The 21,930-nt window shown below is 38.2% G+C and overlaps 1 protein-coding gene across 3 annotated transcripts in view; it reads left to right on the forward strand.

Moving 5' to 3' along the window:
- The window catches only part of mettl16 (methyltransferase like 16), a 117,749-nt gene that overhangs the window by 6,381 nt on the left and 89,438 nt on the right, over positions 1-21,930 (forward strand). Inside the window, exons 1-2 of one of the 3 annotated variants that reach the window (XM_039756935.1) lie at positions 8,493-8,614; positions 13,838-13,966. In XM_039756935.1, coding sequence (XP_039612869.1) covers positions 13,839-13,966 — 128 coding nt within the window. In that variant the 5' untranslated portion in view covers positions 8,493-8,614; position 13,838. Of the gene's footprint in view, positions 1-8,492; positions 8,615-8,658; positions 8,807-13,837; positions 13,967-21,930 lie in introns of those variants that run through there. The other 2 variants (XM_039756934.1, XM_039756936.1) reach the window with 2 other exon arrangements.

Genomic DNA, 21,930 nt, shown 5'->3' on the forward strand with positions numbered 1-21,930 from the left:
GATTGGACACCTTCCCTTTTATCATCGCAGATCAGTTTAAATATCTAGGGGTAAACATCACAAGTAAACATAAAGCTCTTTATCAACAAAATTTCGCTGTCTGTATGGGAAAAATCAAGCAAGACTAGCACAGATGGTCAACCATTCATCTCACTTTAGCTGGAAGAATTAACATTGTTAAGATGAATATCCTCCCTAAGCTTCTCTTTTTATTTCAAAACTAGCCAACCCGCGGCGTACCATACGTTGCATAATCAGGCCGGTTTTTAAATGATTTTTAAGCACAGGGAGAAAATTAACATTTGAAAAATCGGTAATGTAATAAATCATACCCCTTGCAAACTGTTTTATATGCTGCATATGGCGACTCACCTCCGCGAGAAACATGCCTCTATGAACAGTCAAGGTGGCTCGGAGATACATGAGGCCTCTACGACAGATGAATATAAATGACGCCGTTCTTTCTGTGTCGTCACGCACGAGTTGGTGGGCGTGGCTCTGCAAGTTGTCGTCGTATCCAATGGTCTTGGAGTTGGTGGGTGTGGCTCCTCCCTGCGTGCGCCATAGGTATCTTACTTGTCGGCGGCTTAGTGAATCCACGCCCCTTTCAGCGTGCTTTCCATGGGTGTCTTGCCTTAGTGAATTATATATACAGTGATCCCTCGCTATATCACGCTTCGACTTTCGCGGCTTCACTCTATCGCGTTTTTTTTCTCATACACGCTTACGCACTATGCGCTTTCTGAGAACTTTTATCTAAGCCCTACGATGGCTCCTAAACGTGCTGCTTTTTCTAAGCCTTCTGACAATAAAACTAAGCGCCGGAGGAAGATGCTTACTATCCAGGAGAAGGTGAAAAACTTAGGTTTTCGGGAGATGTTATGAATGGGCACTTTGATGTTCTCATTCCCTACACTTACATGCCTGATGCACATATGGAGCGCACAAAAATTTAGGATAAAAGTCGGTCGCCTTAAAAGGCGAGTGCGCCTAGTAATATTTTCTCTTATTTTGTCTAATATATTGGGTAATACGAGTGTAATGGTGACTAAAGGGTGTTATTTCATGTCTAGAGGGCTCTAATAATGTTACAAAAACGTATTTAGAAGGTTGTAAACAGGTTTTCTATACTCTAACTGCGAAAATATTCAATTTATAAATAAAGAATCCTACTTCGCGAAAATTCATTTATCACGGTAGAGTCTGGAACGGATTAACCGTAATAAACGAGGGTTCACTGTATATAGATATTCCAATATACATTGATAAATCAGTCTTTAAGAAGTTAGATTCAACCATAAACACATTTATTTGGAATTCAAAACATCCACGTATCCAAAGAGCGACCCTACAAAGGCAGAAGGTGGTATAGCCCTACCTAACTTTCAGTTTTACTACTGGGCAGCAAACATACAACATATAAAAACCTGGACATTGACACAAATATTTGAAAATATACAGGCTTGGTCTGCACTAAAAAAAAATATCCTGTAAAAAAAATCCTGTAGTTCCTCTTTATATTCCTTGCTTTGCATCCAAATAAATGCAAATTATCGCCAATATACTAATAACCCAATAGTGCTCCACTCACTCAGAATATGGAACCAGTGTAGAAAGCATTTTAAGATAGAGAATCTTTTATCGGTGGCACCTCTGCACAAGAACCACCTTTTTCAACCCTCGCAAACATATGCAGTTTTTAATGTCTGGAAAACATTTGGGATTAAATCACTTAGAGATCTGCACATAGACAACATCTCTGCATCCTACAAACAATTATATTCTAAATTTAACTTTCCAGAAACACATTTCTTTCACTATCTTCAAATTAGAAACTTTGTTAAACAGAACCTGCCCAATTTTCCTCACCTCCCACCTCCCTCTATGCTGGAAAAAATATTGATCAGTTTCAAGGACTTAGACAGCATCTCTGCAATATATAAAACCATTTTACAGTCCCTTCCTTTCAAAGATCCAAGAGGACAATGGGAAAAGGATCTCTCCCTCAACATATCAGAAAAGGAGTGGAAGGTAGCAATGCAGAGAATTCATTCAAGCTCCAGATGCGCAAAGCATACAATTATTCAACTCAAAATTATATAACGAGCACATCTGCCTCGCTTAAAACTGTCCAAAATGTTTCCAGGAAAAGATCCACCCTGCGAACGCTACAATCAAGTTTCAGCTTCACTGGGTCACATGTTTTGGGCCTGCACCAAATTAACATCATTCTGGACCAAAATCTTGAAATGCCTTTCAGACAGCCTTGGTGTCACAATCCCTCCTAACCCATTAACCGCTGTGTTTGGTGTACTTCCAGATGGGCTTAAAGTGGAGAAGGACAAGCAAACTGTAATTGCCTTTACTACACTACTGGCATGCAGACTTATCTTGCTCAACTGGAAGAATCCTAACTCTCCCCTTTTAAGTCAGTGGGCAGCTGAAGTTATATACTATTTGAAATTGGAAAAAATCATATTCTCACATTGAGGATCTGTTCAGAATTTTTTCTAAACCTGGCAGGATCTAATCAATAACATTTTAGAATAAGCTTTTAAAACACTGAGGAAGCAGATTCTCTCCCTATTCCTTTTTTTTCTTTTTCTTCTCCATTCATCTATATTCACTTATTAATTTATCTATTTACTTATTTTTACTAGGTTTAAGTTTTACTCTGCTGCTCATGCTTTCTTTCTCTTTGATTTGTTTTCAATCCTATTCTTGTAAAATTGATGTATTTGTATGGAATGTTGTGTGATTTCAATAAAATCAATAAAAAAAAAAATAATAGTGAGGCCTGTTGTTTTAGTGAAATCAATGGAATCATATGTCTGTCCTCAATTTTTACATCCACCAATGCTCTGAATACTTTATAAAAACTTTCATATAAATTTATCTGATTTTTTCAGTGATTGTGTTTCTGGATTTTAATGTCTCTAAGCATTATATGTATATGTGTATGTGTGTGTGTGTGTAGAAGTGTGCTCCATGATGGACTGGTATTCCATGCAAAGAATGTTTTTTTATTTTGTGCTAAATGCTTATGGAACAGACACTAGTACCCTATGAACATGAACAGGATAAGCAGGTTAGAAGATGGATGGATGGATATTCAAAAGTAAAGGTATAAGCAAGGAGTAAGATATAGTTCTCATCCTATTTTGAGACACTAGAGGATGATTAGTTCTCTGTTTAGAATTACACGTCAACTACAAAAAAACTGAAGAAATTTATCATACAGGAAAGTAAGCAAGTTCAGAGTAAAACTTTTATTTACAAACATAATTGTATACAAAGTATTTACCCGGAAGCAGCACTGGTGATGAGGGCCTCTGATCCTTAATCATATGACAATAACTCGGAAAACAATGTATTACTTACTACAAATGAATAGCTTGGAGCATACCTGATGCTGGTACCATGCTTATATGGTAGTGTTTATTAGTAGGATTACAGAGAGAGATAAAGAATCGTTCAGTGAAAAAGTTAAATGTAGTGGAACTAATATAATATATTTAAGAGGATTGTTTATTATTTTTAGTTGATTACACTGAGCAGTTTCCAATGTCGACACATATTAAAGAAATAAACTACTTAATGAAGGAATGTCAAAAAAGAACATTAGAAACCTTACCCCAATGCCTAAATAGCCTATCAGAGGAAACTTGCTTGAGGATTGTAGGAACACACAAATGTCACAAAGAAGATAAGTCCACTCCAAAATAGAATCAGGGACTAGTGAAGTTTTATCACTATATGATTTGCCACAAGCTACTCATATACTGTACATAGATGGAGTATAGAATGTTATATTCGTGAAATCAGGATTGTTTTCTGTAGTGGTGTGCAATATTTTACACACAATTCCATGTAAACAGAAAATGTCATTAACCTAAATGTTTACATTAACTGAAAAGCAAATCATAATATTAAAGAATTCATCAATCTGTACCTGCACAACACATTATTTATACAATTTGTATAATTTGTTGATGGATTTTTCTATATGTGAAATAATTGATTACCTGTTTAAATTAATTTGAAAGGATGCCTGCACTGTCACACTTAAAATTCATAATATGGTATAAAATAAAATAAGATAATTTTAAGAAAGTTATATATTTGCTTCTAGGTAAGGTTAAGTCTGAGGAATGATACAAAACCCTTTAAAAGGCATTAAACATTTCTTGAAGCTCAATGTAAATATCTATTACCCTGCTATGTAGAGCTGTCTTGTCTTCTATACCTACTTGTTGGGTGACAATGGTATTGGGAAGCTACTCAGAAGCTAGTTTTGACAGTGAGTTATCAAAGTGACACTGTATATACATTTGGTCATAAGGCAAGTGGAGCCCTGAGGGTGCCATGCTGCCTTATGCCTCCAGCAAATTTGACTTGAATTCCCAGACATGGTCACAATCTGTATGACATTTTTACATTGTCCCAGCGTCTGGGGGATATGTTTCAGAGACATGTGTTAGGTTAATTTATGACTCTGAATTGCCCTGGTTTAAGTGTATATGCATCATTGTGATCTGTGATGGAATGTGGTTAATGCTGCCAAGATAAGCTCAGACCGTTAGTGTGTAAATGACAGGTTAAATAATCAGAACACTTGGAAAATTAGAATGACATTGAATCATTTTAACAATAAAAATCTTAAACACAAAATTATGTCCAGGTAACACACATACATAATGGCACAATTCCAATAAAATTAACTAGGCTGACTTTCCTATATAGACAAGAAACACATGAACTAGTACTTTCATCCACTAACACATATTCTGTGTAACAATTCATTCTAGCACCATAAATATCCACTTACATTGTAGTACACTGGTTTAGAAGGGTGTCTACATATTACAGATTGAAGGGCAAAGTATTACAGTGGTAAACACTTCACTATGTTTTAATCACTTTCCACTAGCAATGAACTTTTGAATGCATACTAACCTTTGAACCCATTTAGTCACTCACTCACTACAGAGAGCAAATGTGCTGCTGTCTCTTTAAAGAGATTCTGTCAAATTCATGCATAATTCATTGAATACGTTTCACATTAGCACGTCCACAACTCTGCTTTTTCCTCTTATTTTAATTAAGAAGCAGCTGCCTTGGGAAGACAAATTTGGCTTACAGAGTGTTAATTAGAAAGTCATCTTACTGACCTTAAATTTTTACATCTGAATCTTTTTCTTATATAAAAGAAATGTTTGATGTATTGTATTTTGTCCTGACATTATCAGAGAGATGTCTGGAGGTCGCTGTGATTACATAGTGTGCCTGATAAATTTCAGTGACAAGTTATTAAAGAATTAGTAAAATACAAATTACAAGCTACAGTGTTATTTGCTGTGACAAAATAATGAATCTGATATACAGTATCATGAAAAAGAATTTGCCTATTTCCTGATTTCCTCAGTTTTTGTAATTCATAATACTTATTTTTGATCTCCAAACAAATTTATTATAATACAAAATACATCCTGAATAAACACAACAAGCTATTTTTATAAAGATCATTTGATTTATTAAAGGAAAATGTTCCCCAAACGCTAAGTAACACACCAATCACCCATATGAAAAACTAATTGCTCCCCTAATACTTGGTTGTGCCACCTTTAGTAGCAAAAACTGCAATCAAACATTTCTAGTAACAGGAGATCAATCTTTGTAATCACTGTGGAGAAATTTTGGCCTTGTCTTTCCTACAGAATTGTTTTACTTTAGCCACATAAGAGGGTTTTCAATTGCCTATTTAAGGTCCCACGACAACATCTCAATGGAGTTCAAGTTTTGTTTTACTTTCCTCAGCCATTCAAAGGAGGACTTGCTGTTGTGGTTTGGATCGTAGTCCTGCTGCATAAAGCAATTGAGCTTAAGCTTTGGATCACATGGACTGATGATGAGACATTTTCCTTTAGTATTTTCTGGTAGAGAGCTGAATTCATGCTTACCTTAATTATGGCAAGTCGCTCGGGGTCTGAAGCAGCAAAGCATCCCCACACCATCACAAGACCACCAAAATGTTGGACTGTGGGTATTACGTTCTTCTTGTGGAAAGCTTTGTTAACTTTACACCAGATGTAATGGGACCTCTATCTTCCAAAACGTTCTACTTTTGATTTGTCAGTCCACAGAACGTTATACTGAACATTTTAGGGCTAATCAAGATTTTTTTGGCAAATGTTAGATGAGCCTCCTATTGTTTAGCAGTGTTCTTCAACTAAGCAACTCTCCCTTTGATACCATTTTTGACCAGTGTATTTCAAATGGTTGAACCATTAGCTGAACAAGGGAGACCAGGAGTTTCTTTAATATATTAGTATGGGTTATTCTGTGGCTTATTGAATAAGGTTTCAATGCACTCTTGGAATAATTTTGTTAGGCAATTCACTTCTAGGCAAATTTACCATTGTCCAGATTTTCTCCATTTGGATATAAAGGCTCTCACAGTGGTTCACTGGAGTTCCATGGTTTTAGAAATTACTTTGTAACCCTTTACCATCTGATACATTTCAGTAACTTACTTTCTCACTTCTTCTGGAATGTCTCTTGATCAAAGAATTGTGTGCTGCTTCTCGAGATCTCGGGTTCAATTTAAATGATGTTTAGACTCAATAGGGCTGGCAGGAATCAGTCTTGGAGGTATCCAGTCTAGTTTAACTTGTTATCATTTAAATTTGGTTCATTGGTTGATTGAGTGAATAAGGGAGCAAGATTGTGTCACATGGGTGATACAGGTGTTACTGAACTTTTTTACTTCAATAAATCAAGTTATAATTTAAAAACTGTTGTGCTTACCCAGATTGTCTTTTGCATTATGATAAATTTCTTTGGAGATCAGAAAAAATTAAGTTTTATGAATAAGCAAAAATAATTTTTCACTGCACTGTATGTCAACAACAGAAAGGGAATGGACACTTTATGCACTAGCTCTTCATTCAACATTATTGAAAGACTTCCTCAAAAATTGCAAGCATATGTTCCTTCCTTGTTAGAAAACATAGCATCTAACCAGCTTAATTCTGTTGTGGCTATTGAATTCTGGCTTCTGACTTTTATTGTGTTCCATTTGCAATGATAAGTCGGAATTTCCAAGTTCCTTGTCAGAATTTTCAACTGGAATAACCCCTTAAGTCAGATTTCCAACTTCAAAACATGGGGCTGGTCTGTCAGGTCAGAATTTGTCTGACTTCACATTGTATCTTCAATCCAAAATAGTGATGTACACTGTAAACTTTAGTGAAAGCTTTAGTATTATACTGATTGTTAGTACTTCTGCCTATTTGAGTCTCATTAAATCATTCGTACACACAGTACTGTCCAGCTTCTGTCTCTGGACATATTGCTATGGTGTTTGGATATGCACAATACCACATAATGTGTTATCAACTTCTGTTTATTCCAATGGAGCAAGCACAACAATGGTTATCCTGGATGTGTCCATATTGGTTTTCTGAGTGTTTTACTGGAAGGTTGTCAGCTTGGTTGTGACATTGACATCCATCTTGAGGTAAATGGGACACTGCATTTGCACCATCCTGTCCCCTCTGTTGTGTCAATTCTGTTCTAATTTACCACCAACCAATAAAACTGTGCTTTGGAGTTACTACCAGTACTTCCATCATTTTGGCAGATCCAGTACTATCAGCCCTATTTACCTTCCTCAAAAGAATCTTTTTACAAGTATTACAGCTACAAACCACCCATCATTAGAAAGATGTATGTCAGTTGCCCAGTTCTTTTACCAATATGTGATGGTAACACACAAGCCACTCACTGCTTCACCTTCCTGCTGTGTTAAATCTTGTGTTTCCCCCATACACTGTGCAATGGACAATGTATATTATACTGAAACGTACTATTTTGCTAATTTATTTTATGGTTGGCTGATTCTTTTAAATTAGATACGCTCTGAAAAAAGAACCCTTTTTAAAAACAATTTTCCGGTTCCCAACATTATTCTTAATTCTTTCATTGATCTCTTTAATTCCATAACATAGTAAACATCCCACATCTTGCACACCAAATTCTTCACGTCTGAATCTATTTGTGCCTAGTCACTACCCACTGCTGAATTATATCAAAAAAATTATATGTGCTCGTCCTTTTTCTGCAGCACCAATTCTTTCAACCTATAATCATTTCCTGAGCTGAATCTCGAACTTCACCCTCAGCCCTACCCTTCTGTCTTCACCGTTTGCTACAATTCAGCCGTGATGCCTGAAAGCAAAAGACGTCTGCCATTTATTGCTCCAGAACGATTTATCAGACGTAACATTAGCGTCACTTCTGTATTTGAATTCTGGCACAAAAACACAATTAACATTTGCTTGGATGCATTTTATGAAAATTAAAGTTGAAAAGGTAGTTTCCCAAGATAATTGCAACCATCAATCACCAAATTAACTTTCAAGGCACGACCCTCCCCCCGCCAGCCACTGACGCCAAGAGATGACCTCACTCAGGAGTAGGACGCGCCTGCGTGTTGTAGCACATGATCACTTTTTGCGTCTTGTCGTACATGCTGACGAAAAGTTGACGCGCACACGCCCCCGGGACTCGTGGGCTACTTTGAGACGTTTGGTGAACGATTTGTGTCTTGCAGGTGTGTTTCTGTAATTTTAGCCTGTCGTTCGCTACTTTGGAATTTCTTTCTAAATATAGACAGATTAATGTTAAACTCTAGAGCCGAAAGTACAGAAGCGGGTGAACTAGTGTTTGCCTAGGTATTCGAGAGGTTTGGCATGGAGCTTTTTGGCCCTACGAACGTCGAGCCTGATGATTTTGCTTCCCAGAGGTCTGGATATTTTTTTTTAAGTGTTAGAAGAGTGTCGTTTTGGACCTCTTAAATAATGTTATACAGTTTTATTCTAGATTCTAAGATTGTTTTCAGTTTCTTCATTTTGAGGCGAATCTTTTGAACTTGGCTTTTTTGGTGTTGAAGTGACACCGATGCGAACACTCGGTGTTGAGTGGTAGTTAATGAACTGTTGGTTGTGTAGTATCTAGTTTAGAGTCAAAATTTATTTTTAAGAGAAATAAATATACTGAATGATTCAACGTAGTCGTAAAGTAGGGAGAACAGTAGAAAAACCGCACTTGGTCACCATCAGGGTTTTACTAAACAAAAAATTATAGCAGGGAATAATTGAATTCCTTTTAATTGAAGTGTAATGTAGATGCTAAAATGGAAAATAATAAAATACATTTTAGATGATTGACACTAACTTCAGTTTGAAAACCGCTTTAAACTTTCTTGTGTCTGATGTGCGTATTAAACACGGAAAGAAGAATATGCAGTTTGGGTAATAATGTACCTTCAAGAGAAATAGGAAATTAAAATGTATGATTACTTTAAATCTCAGCATGTAATGTGCAGGTGCAATAAAAAAAAATTATACTGATCTTTACATAGCAGCGTTTGTCTAGGCATTAAAAATAGTTGCATGTAGAATGTATAATCAAATGTTAATTGTTGCCTTTAAAATAAGAGCTTGTTACAAAAAGAGGAGGTGCTGCTGTTAATTCAAATTATAATGCAACAAACATGATGCAACTTTTCAATGCACGTATTCAGTTCAGCTTTTGTAATGTGTAGTTGTTCAACATGTGTAACATGTTTTAACATTCGAATGCATTTAACTTCTTTTGAATGAGAGGTGTACCAGCAGAAAAGGCAGGTAAATTTAAAACACAAATTAAATTCTAAAATGTATCATGATGTTGTCAAATCTGCTTAATCCGATTTAGAGTTGCAGAGTCTAGAGCCCATCCCAGCACCATATAGTACAAGGCAGGAAGTAGCCCTGGACAATGCACCAATCTATTGCACGACTTCTAACTCATACATCCACACTCACACAGGGGGCGATTTGAAAGTGCCAATTAATTTAATATGCATGTCTTCGGGGATGTGGAAAGGAAATCCTACACAGGTGTGGGGTGACTTTAAAAGACATTTTCTTGAGAAAGTGATTTCAAACATAGTTTCACACTAGTTACAAAAAGTTTTTCCAGTGAAGTTTTTTTTTTCTTTTAAATATATATATATATATATATTCCCTCAGCCTGTTTCCACAATTACATTTATAAAAAAAAAAACATTTCCATAAGAATTATGGCGTTCCAGGTCCCATTTTTCTCAGATACTGATATATACATTATTCATTTTGGAAAACATGAAAGTGGCATTTCATCTTTTTTGCCTTAAGATTTTTTGAATTTTCAATTCAGCTATCAGTTTTCTTGAGTAAAAATAACACTGTAATTACCCCTATAGTGCCTACAACGCTTTTATATTAAACAGAAAAGATAGTTAATCGTTTAAAAGTATAACATGAAAAATCATAGCAATATATCAGTGCAACTTTAATTATGATATCTAAATCTGAATTTGCTCACTTAAAGCTGCTTGTTTTCCCTGCTGAAGGACATACATTTGTCCTAGATTTAAATATACTTTTATTTCCAATCCATTCCAAGATCTGAACTTGTGGTCTTAGCTGAGATGAAGCTAAAAATCCAGTGCTACCAAACAAAAATCACTTTGCTGCTTATTAATGTTATTTTCAGTTTCATTTAAAATAGTGTGATTTCTTCCTTGCTGTGTTGGCATAATTTGTGTCCACATTAAACAACTTGGCTGCCAGTGGACCAATTTGAAATTTGGAACACTTGTTCTTCAGAGAAATATATACTCAGCAAAAAAAGAAACGTCCCTTATTCAGGACTGTGTATTTCAACAATAATGTTTTAAAAATCCAAATAACTTTACAGATCTTCATTGTAAAGGGTTTAAACAATGTTTTCCATGCATGTTCAATTAACCATAATCAATTAATTAACATGCACCTGTGGAATGGTCGTTAAGACCTTAACAGCTTACAGAAAGTAGGCATTTAAGGTCACAGTTCTAAAAACGCAGGACACTGAAGAGACTTGTCTACCGACTGTGAAAAACACCCAAAGAAAGATGCCCAGGGTCCCTGCTCATCTGCGTGAACGTGCGGGAGGCATTAGGACTGCTGATGTGGCTAGGGCAATAAATTGCCATGTCCGCACTGTGAGATGTCTAAGACAGCGCTACAGGGAGACAGGAAGGACAGCTGATCATCCTCGCAGTGGAAGACCACGTGTAACAACACCTGCACAGGATCGGTACATCCGAATATCACACCTGCGTGACAGGTACAGGATGGCCACAACAACTGCCCAAGTCACACCAGGAACACACAATCCCTCCATCAGTGCTCAGACTGTCCGCAATAGGCTGAGAGAGGCTGGACTGAGGGCTTGTAGGCCTGTTGTAAGGCAGGTCCTTACCAGACATCACCAGCAACAACGCCGCCTATGGGCACAAACCCACCTTCGCTGGACCAGACAGGAGTGGCAAAAAGTGCTCTTCACTGATGAGTCACGGTTTTGTCTCACCAGGGGTGATGGACGGATTCGTGTTTATCGTCGAAGGAATTGAGCACGTCTGGTACCTGTTGGATCGCAGGGTGAGGGCTAGGGCCATTCCCCCAAGAAATGTCCAGGAACTTGCAGGTGCCTTGGTGGAAGAGTGGGGTAACATCTCACAGCAAGAACTGACAAATCTGGTCCAGTCCATGAGGAGGAGATGCACTGCTGTACTTCAAGCAGCTGGTGGCCACACCTGATACTGACTGGTACTTTTGATTTTGAGCCTCCCTTCATTCAGGGACACATTGTGAAACATTTTTAGTTTATGTCTTATGGTGTTGACTCTTTTAGTGTTCATACAAATATTTACACATTAAGTTTACTGAAAGTAAAAACAGTTGAAAGTCAGAGGACGTTTCTGTTTTTGCTGAGTATATGAGTGAAGGTAAATTTTCATTGAGATAACCCGAATAGAGCACGTTGTACAATTTTTTTAAATTGGGAAAAGATATATAAAGCATTGAATAATTTTTATGAGCAGAGAAACATTCTTTATGATCATTGTTATCAATTGATGTTATTTCAGTTTGCATATTTTGTTTTTCTTCTTTTTTTTATGCTTCAGATAGCAGCTTCTGATGGCAAATCTAATCCCCAATACAAGCTGCTTGTGTAAATCTCTCCCACACCAACATGTTTCTCCTGTGATGTGAAGTGATACAGATAAGTTAGTCACTTTGTAACCATACAAGCAAAAATTCAAGCAGGTAAAGCAAAAACTTGCTTAACTTGTTAAAGAGGAATAGAAGATGAAAGCAGCTTCCTAATTATGGCTCTGTGAGTTGTTTTTTATACCTCAAACAAACATATACTAAGCATCTACGTTAGACACAAAAAAAAAAAACCTTGTGTGGCATTGTCTGTGGGCGGCATGGTGGCGCAGTAGTAGCGCTGCTGCCTCGCAGTTAGGAGACCCGGGTTCGCTTCCCGGGTCCTCCCTGCGTGGAGTTTGCATGTTCTCCCCGTGTCTGTGTGGGTTTCCTCCAGGTGCTCCGGTTTCCTCCCGCAATCCAAAGACATGCAGGTTAGGTGGATTGGCAATTCTAAATTTGCCCAAGCGTGTGCTTGGTGTGTGGGTGTGTTTGTGTGTGGCCTGCTGTGGGTTGGCACCCTGCCCAGGATTGGTTCCTGCCTTGTGCCCTGTGTTGGCTGGGATTGGCTCCAGCAGACCCCCGTGACCCTGTATTCGGATTCAGCGGGTTAGGAAATGGATGGATGGATGGATGGATGGCATTGTCTGTAGATTATTTTTCTGACAGTGTAAGTTAATTGGCAAAGCACCACAGTGACTTGTTAGTCGTCCTGGCCATTTGTACCCGACACTCTTCAGTTGAAACTTCAACAAACATTTTAACTCTCCACTGGGCACTTCTGTGAAAAATTACAATTATACAATTATAGCAGCACAAAAATGCAATTTTTCACATCTCTTTGAGTCGGAACTTAGAGTCTATGAACGCTTTTTCAGCCACCAAAAGCCTCTTTGAGCACTTTTTTAATTACATGATATTATAAAATGCAAAAAAAACATGATTTCTACAGAGCCAATTGTAGTTCTTGCAGCAGGTTGGACTGTGCAGATTTTTTTATTCATCTATCAAATATTTTATATAAAATACTTGGATTAATGCCTTTGTTTAGATTTTGCATTTTTCTCCATTTAACCTCAAACGTATACTGTATATCATTAGTATTCTTCTTCCTTATCTTTATGGCACCTCAGTGGCAGTATCACTTGTAAAATGTTCAGTCTGAACCCTTTTAATTCAGTGCTAGGCAAAAGGCAGAAACCTGTGCTGGATATGTTGCCAGTGCATTTCAGGACACACTTTGCATAAATTGAGAAAACATCTAAATGTTCCTAGTTTCAAAATTTCTACAACTACAGTGTTCTGCTTCAATCAAGTAGAAATAAAATTTTATTTAAATACATTTTTCTTTTCCTGCTTTATTTTGCACATTTACAAGTAAAAGTTAATACAAGACATTAGTGAGAAAAATAACATTTACATTTGCTTACATTTAAATATATGAAAACATGTAAGACAGTTTTTAGGTACATAATGTATGTTGTTGAGTGTCTTTGTTTTAAAGGTCCTGTGTAGACAGTTGCTATTCTGTTTGCATGGTGCTAACAAGAGCCAGTGATTCTCATTTGAAAAGCATCATTAAAAACCTAGAAAATATTGAAAATCAATTTTTAAACATTAAAAACATTGGTTTCCCTCTTGTACATAAAGGTAATGTATAGAATATACAATGTTAATATTTGAGAGAATTTTTCCTTTGAAAACAGGGTGAATAGTAATCTTGTGTTCTTGTAGTTGCAAATTCAGTCTTATGTTTACTATTTTTCACCTTTCAGAATGGCTCTTAACAAGTCGATGCATCCAAGGAACCGGTATAAAGACAAGCCTCCAGACTTTGCTTATCTTGCTTCTAAATATCCTGAGTTTCAGCAGCACGTCCACACCAGCCTCACTGGCAGAGTAGGGTAAGTGATTCATGTACATGTTATTTATCAGTACTAAGAACAGGAATGTAAAATAATTTGTGTATGTACATCCTAACATGATGTTGAAAACATACCCAAATGCATCATAGAAAAAAGCAAGAAAAAATACTTTACAAGATATTAAACCATATATGTGGTAAAGGTTTTTCTCCCTTGTGGCAGTTGCTTTTCTCCTATTTACAACATTTAACCTCTTTTATAGATGAACATTCTGACAAGCATTTGTCTTTTTAATAAATCAGTCTTCATTTTATATATCACCCTTCATGAAGTAGATGGTAGTTTACAAAGCATACAAGTATATTTAAAAGCAACAGGATAAAGTACTTTACAATCATCAAGTTCTTCATCACTAACTTGGGTATAGGATTAATGGAAAAAAATAAATTCCCAAAGACACATTAAGCATAACACATGAACAACAGCTGCTTGATTTATCATTAAATACAATGCTAGTTATAAAGAAATGTTAACATTTTGGTATTGCAGCAGCAGGAATGTGACCCATTTCATTTCTGTTTCAATTGAAGTGCAGAGCGTAGGACATCTTTGTCTATGAGATCAAGCTGGTACTGCCTCCCACTGACCATTGTAGTTGCACTAAGCAGTGCACTGACATACTGTAATGGCACCCAACAAATATCGTCTCTAGGTGGCCAATGGAAAGACTGTGTAGGATAGTTTGGATGCATGAAACATATTGGGATGTGTGATTCCACTTCACTCTTGTCACGAATTACACCAATCCAACATTTTTCATCATACATGCACCCAGCATAGCCTGCAGCAGGACATTGGTCTAATGTTAGGGATGCATTTGACCCATCAGGAGTGTGATTGTGAGAGGGCAGGATCTCAGCTGCTGCTTCAGTGGTGAATATTAGGACAGTCAGTTGACTGTCTTCACGAGACTCCTGGCTGACTTAGAGATGTAACAGTGGTGTTCTTGAGTACAAGGTACTCTTTTGGCCACGGAGAATTGTATTCTGTGTTCAGCAACATGAGATTGGATGTTGTCATTTGATATGAAAAAACATTTGACATTTTTGATTATTTACTGATTGAAAATTAAATAATTACCATTATTGACACATGGCACATTCAATCTATGTTTAGGATAGGAAATAAACATGAAAGATTTGCATTAGAAAAATGTTTGTGTTTTAAGAAAGAAGGGACAATGTAAAATAAATGAAAAATATTTTTTTTAAATTATTTGCACGTTCCCACATGCCATTAGGGTGCTCTGAAAATGAAATCCAAAATGATTTTTTTGTTTTGAGAGGTCTACTGTTCAAACTCTGATATACAGTTACTTTTCTGTTTATTGCTTTTTCAGAAAGTCTATATAGTTATCTGAATAAAGAAAAAAAAAATAAAAAGTCTGTTTTGGTTACAAATATGCGTTTCTGAGGCGTAAACATTGCTAAGCTAAAAATTCAAAATAAAATGTCGGTCAGTTTCAAGGGAATGCTTTGACCATGCTAAGTGATCTATACCAAATGTTTTAATGTTGTCATATACTATATCAATTAATGTACTAGTGTGCAAAGTCTGAGCCTGCTCGGTGGTTTAGTTCTTGTGCTATGGACTTGTGAAATTTGATGAAAACATGATGCCGGATAAAATAAACACCCCTCCCCTCGGTAAACTGGCTGTATCTTAGAAGTATTAATCTTATATCAAAAAAGTTTATAGGGTGTCTCCTGACTAACATGGGTACACCTGGTAATTTTTCCAGAATTTTTTGAGTCTGAAGTGTGTTGGCCATTGGTTGATTTGACATGGAATGACCAATGATAAATTAGTCACACAATCTTTCAAAACTAGATTAGTGTCACCACTACATAATAAGCTTCATGAGTGCCACTAGTAATAGCAGAAGCATTCCTAGAAGTGGAACAGTTATACTCTTGAAAGGAAACCTGCATGCACAACAAGTAAAGTTGCAGGGATAAAGCATCTACCTGCACCAGTTAAGTTGCTGAAACTGACCACCAAATGAGAATATTAGTAGCTGTACAGTAAGAATAAAATGAAAAGATAAATCTCATTGGTGCTTTCTCAGCACATCTGCGTAAGTAAGCCTCAGGCTTTGTCCTTTGCTTTGGTAGTTTTGTTGTGTCACCTAACAAATTGATTTTTTTCCCCACAAAGTGCATATAGCACAGCAACTTTCATAGCACTTTCATTGAAAGATTTTAGTATTCAATAGACTGTTAAAAAAACAATTACTAGTCTCACAGGAAATCTATTAGCCTCGAACTAATGGACTGTACATGGAAGCTACTGTAAAAGTGGTATATGTAATATATATATATATATTGTGAGCTGGGGGGCTGATCGCACCCCTAGAGGATACAGGCGCTCCCGGAAAAACCCCTCCTAAAAACACTGACAGACTACCTTCACCTTGCTCCCTTACCTTACTTGCTAGGCTACTTGCGGCTGTCGCGTGATAAGCTTTCCGGGTGAACAGCACCTGCTAGTTTTGAAACTGATTGATTGCTTTTCTCTCTCTCTCTCACTCTCAGACATTCTCTGCTCCTGTCAAGGAGCACGTTTAAGCTTTTAAAAGAGACAAATGTTTGTTTGCAGTGTTTGAATAAAGTTCTTGTCTCTACAACCTCATCTGTTCCTGTGCAAATCTGTGACTCATGCGTGACAAGTGGTACCAGAAGTGGTTGCACAGGTGGATGCCGAGGAGTTATTTCAAATCGCTCAGAATGTTCCGCTTCCTCACGACCCAGAGGATGATCCAATTCCTGCTCTTTCTGATAATTCTAAGGATGTGCTGATGAAGATGTGTCCAAAATGTTTCTTTTAGTTTTTGAGCATGTGGCGACTTTGTTGGGATGGGACAAATTAAACTGGGCTGTTATCGTCACCCCTTTTTTATCTGGGGATGCCTTACTTGCCTTACAGAATGTGCCTCGCGATAAACTTGCCGATTATGATTTCCTGAAGTGGCAGGTTGTTTTAAACAAGCCTTTTTGGCTAAAGGTTTTGCACTTAATGATTGGGGACTGAACATGGACGGTCCCATCCGTGCGCAGATACAAGATTTGATTAATAAAGTACATTGCTGGTTTGAGGGAGAAGAGATGGAATTTGTAGTGGACAAAGTTGTCATAAATATACTGCTGGCTGGGATACCTGCAGTTCTCCGGGATGAGTTTCTTTGTCATAATATTGAGTCATTGACGATCTTGGCTAAACGCCTGGGGGGGTTCTCCGACTATTTGGTGAAAAAGCGGTGAATTTGCTGCTCCTTATGCTGTTTTACAGCCTATGAGAGATCGCCCAGGGAAGGATCGTCACTTTGAACAGAGGTTGGAAAATCAGCGGGCTTCAAGACCTGACAATCTGATATCATCAGAAAGGCCTCCGGGTAATCCAGTTGTTGATGTGGTGCCTGTATCTGGGAAGAGAGGAGGAGGCCGTGGGCATCACCGCAAATATTTTGGCAGTGATGCTGAACAAAGTCGTTTCCTGTGTGATCAACCCGGTCACTTGGTGAGGGAATGTCGCCTATCTCCTGCTCAATCAATGGAAATTGGATTGGCCGAGGTTTGTTGCTCCTGTATTCCTTATTTGTCAGAAAAAAAGGATGGGTTATTGATCTCATTGAAGTTGAGGGGCCACGAGATCTTGGCATTATTGGACTCGGGCAGTGACCTATGTGTTGTCAGATGGGACTGTCTTGATGACGGATACCTTAGTAACACTGAGACTGTAAAGATACATTGTATACATGGAGATGTTAAAGACTATCGGACATTGCTTCTTCCTTTGACTTATAAGGGTCGTCACTTTAAAGTTTGGTTTGCTGTTTCGTACTCCTGCCCCTGGCCCTTGCTGGTAGGCAGAAGGAATGCCCTTTTTCCTAGACTAAATACTGAATGTTGGGTACTTGTCATTGAGTCCCCTGTCAAGCTTAGCAGGGGGGAGGAAGAAGAACTGGTGGTGGTCAGGGATGCGATCTCTACAGCAAGACCGAGGGAGACACCCCCAATTTCCCAGAGTGGCTGGCTGGCCCATTTACTACTTCTTAACTTGCAAATGCCTACGAACACAAACCAAGCACTAGCGAGCAGTCTGATTTTATGCACTTGCAGCATGCTGATAGCTCATTAGAATATGCATTTAAACATGCTTGCTCAGCTAGTGACTCTTATTACCAAGAGAGTGAATCTGGGGGCTTAAAAACCCTGCACTTTCTAGATAAAAACGGCTGCCTTTTCAGAGTGATTTCAGATCATTTAATGGGGGAATTTATTGAACAACTAGTTTAGTGTTCTCCCCAGAAATGTTTTCAAGCCAGGTGGAAAGAAAAAGTAGCCGGGTGGGGCAGGACGGGGAAATTTGGTGGTGTGGAAAAGTTAAATGTGCACTTTTTTTATTAGTTAATTATTATCAATTATTTTCCAAAGCTCAATATGACTTCTTTTTTAAGGTTTGACACTTGTGAAAGAATATTTTTATTAAATGTAAGAAGTATCCAATTCAGGATCCTGCAACCCTAACAAAAATTTTAGGTAATAATTGTTACGACATAAACCAACAGGCACAAGTATTGTCGCTATCGGGAAGAAAAATAAAAACATTGAAAAAAACTATAGGAAACCTAATGAAGAAAAATTTTAAAATATTCTTCAAAGCCAACTTGCATATGCAGAAGGTGTCTTGAGTTAAATATTCATTCTTCTTTTCTTCCTAGAGGCCCAGTTGTCTGAAGCTTTCCCATAATCAAAGTTCCCAGGATCTGGGCCCTCCAAGGAAATCACTCGTACACTGTCTTAGTGACTGTACTGCAAAGTCACCAGACAGCCATCTAGTGTCACTGGCCATTTTCAGCTTAATCTGGGGAATGTTCAGAATATTCTGAGTTCCCGTTAAACCAGCCATCCTAACTGAAGAATTTTGGAAGAAATAGAACAGCTGCCTTAAGATGTTTAGTTTTGTTAAATAAGGTACATCAGCAGCTGCTTGGGCACTTGCAAGGGCCAATCGGTGTTTTTACACAGTGGCAGTTGACCAAGAGTCCAGATGTTTTATCTCTAAGCAGTTTTGCCACACCTTTCTATTTCCCAATCATAACAGCCGCTCAGTCTGACCCTAGTCCAACCAGATTAGCAGTTTTCAAGCCTAGAGTCACCATAGTCTCACTCAGTGTGTTGTGTATAGTCTCCGCTATGCAGTCAATCATATTGCGGGTTGATACAAAACTAACTCTGACCTCTTTAGTGACCTGGCAAACATATTTAATGTAATTAATTAATTGTTTTACATCTGAGTTATCTGTGGTTTCATCACACAATACTGAAAAGCTTTTGTGTGTATATTTTTCAGTATGTTAGATTTTATTTCTGATGCTAAGACATCCAGCAGCTCTTGCATTATTCTTTCAGAGGTGTAATGTGCATTTTTACCAACATTAAGACTTTTGAGTGGTAGGGAGTGGTAGTGGTAGGGAGAGCCTTTTCATTTCACACTTGCACTACAGCAGGTACGCATTCTCGACATTTCCACTTTATTCTTGACATTTCTACATTATTCTCGCTGTTTCTCGCCAAGATTAAATTCGACATGTTGACTTTATTCTCATAGTTTGTCATTAAAGTAGAACACCATAAACTAAACTTCATCTTAAAATGAATGTTTAATTTACTAGATTTTCTCAAACCCCCGTCATAAATTATGTAGCAACATGTCGACTTTATTCTCGTCATAAGCGTCAAGATTAATGTGGAAATGTCGAGAATAAAGTCAACATCTCAACTTTATTCTTGACATATAGTTTTTTTTTCTTCACTTTGTCTGTATTTTTTTTTTTCTTCACTGTGGCCCTAATACGCTTCCATACAAAACGCTCAGCAATTCAGTGACAAAACTTTTGCTCAGGACACAGTGTGTGCTGCAAGGGTTTCTGCACACTTTTTGCAATATAGACGCAGTTCCAAATATGAGCAAATATAAGAACGGCAAATGGGGTCACTTTAAACAGGAACCACAGTGAGTGCTACAAGGATTTTTGCACACAGAACACACCTAATGCTTAAACAACTGTATGTGTATATATTGGTTTGCTATGTACTTTACAAGAAGAGAGCTGCTGTACGCTCAGCCGCACTATACAGACTGCGCTGACGCTGAGAACAGAGATATCACTTCCTGACGCCTTTTTTCTGATATCTAACAGGCTGGTTTCACTAGACTTTTTTTTTTTATTTTATTTTATCAGACCTCCTGTTGCCCGCCCACCTCCACATCCTCTTTGCTTGTGAACTGCCGCTTCTCTCCCGCTATTAGCATGTACAGCCCCCTCTCGCCCGCCCTCCAATCCATACTCCTTGCAACTGTATTAAGCTGCTACACCCCCGCTATTAACATGTACAGCCCGCTGTCGAAACCCCACCTCTCTATAATCTTTGCTTGTGAACTCTGCTCTGCCTCGACACCCGCTATTAGCTTTAGCAGTATTTGCCCACCCGCCCGCTCATCCCTTGCCATCTCTGCAGATCATTAGATCTGCCTGTGCCTGCAGATCTGCGGCTGTCATCTCACAATGTCATGCGAGATGACAGCTGTGCACTGAACTAAATAGCCGGGTGGAGCGCCTGGCTAAAAGACGCTAGGGAGAACACTGTAGTTGTACCTGAAGTACATAGGGACATTTTTTTGCAGTTAGCCCACTCTCAGATCTTGGGAGGGCATCTGGGGGCTGATAAGACCAGAGATCAGTTATCAAAACGATTTTATAGGCTGAATATGGGAAAAGATGTTGAGCGATTCTGTACTTCATGTCCTGATTGCCAGATCGTCTCCACTTATAAACCTCCTCGGGCTCCATTTTGTCCTATGCCTATTCTAGAAGTCCCCTTTCAACAGGTGGGATTAGATATTGTAGGTCCTCTTCCTAAGAGTAAAAACTGGTATCAATATATGCTGGTGTTGGTTGACTATGCAACACAATATCCAGAAGTGGCTGCTTTGAAAAAGGCCAATTCCTCCACAGTTGCCAAAGCTCTGTGCAAGATTTTTACTCGTATTGGCATCCCTAGAGAAATTTTAACTGATTAGGGTACACCATTTACTTCTTGCGTCATGAAACAATTGTGTGACAGCCTTGCTATTAAGTAATTAAGTAATTTACTATCCACAGATGAACGGTTTGACTGAACAATTTAACAAGACTTTAAAACAGATGATCAGGCGAGTCGCTCATGATGATCTGACATCTTGGTACTCTGTCCTGCCTTTTGTTATGTTTGAGGTGCGGGAATCGCTGCTGGCATCCACTGGCTTGCGTCCTTTCTAGTTGTTGTTTGGCAGACGCCCACGAGGCATCTTGGATGTTGTTCGAGAAGAACGGATAGGAATCGAGACAACAGCTCATGGCCAAGCTTTGCAGATCGGGTAATTTCGTTGCAAGATAGCTTAGAAATTCTACCTTCTATCGCTGTAAGCTCCGTGAATTCAAACCTGGTGATCGTGTTCTGGTACTGATTCTGTCTGACCCTCACAAATTCCTAGCTAAATGGCAGGGCCCTGCCATTATTGAGGAGTGTATGGGACCGGTGAATTGCAAGGCTAGAATACCAGGCCGGCACAAACCATTCCAGATTTTACACGTTAATGTCTTGGAGTGGCATGACCTGCAAGGTGTTTACACTTCCTTGGCTGCTGTCTCACAGACCAAAGTTGCTATTGGTGACGATTTGACTGACTTGCAAAAGACAGAATTGGTATCTTTGATTGAACGGAACACTGATGTTTTTTCGGACTTGTCAGGCGTGACTAATCTTGCTGAACACAAAATCAGTACTGAACCCAGTGTTTGGGTGCAGATGTGGCCGTTTCGGATCCCGGAAGAGCGACGCAATATTGTGCGTGAGGAAGTCAAGAAGATGCTGGCATTGGGTGTAATTTGTGAAAGTAAA

The sequence above is a fragment of the Polypterus senegalus genome, chromosome 6 (genome assembly GCF_016835505.1).
Source record: "Polypterus senegalus isolate Bchr_013 chromosome 6, ASM1683550v1, whole genome shotgun sequence".
NCBI lineage: Eukaryota > Metazoa > Chordata > Cladistia > Polypteriformes > Polypteridae > Polypterus > Polypterus senegalus.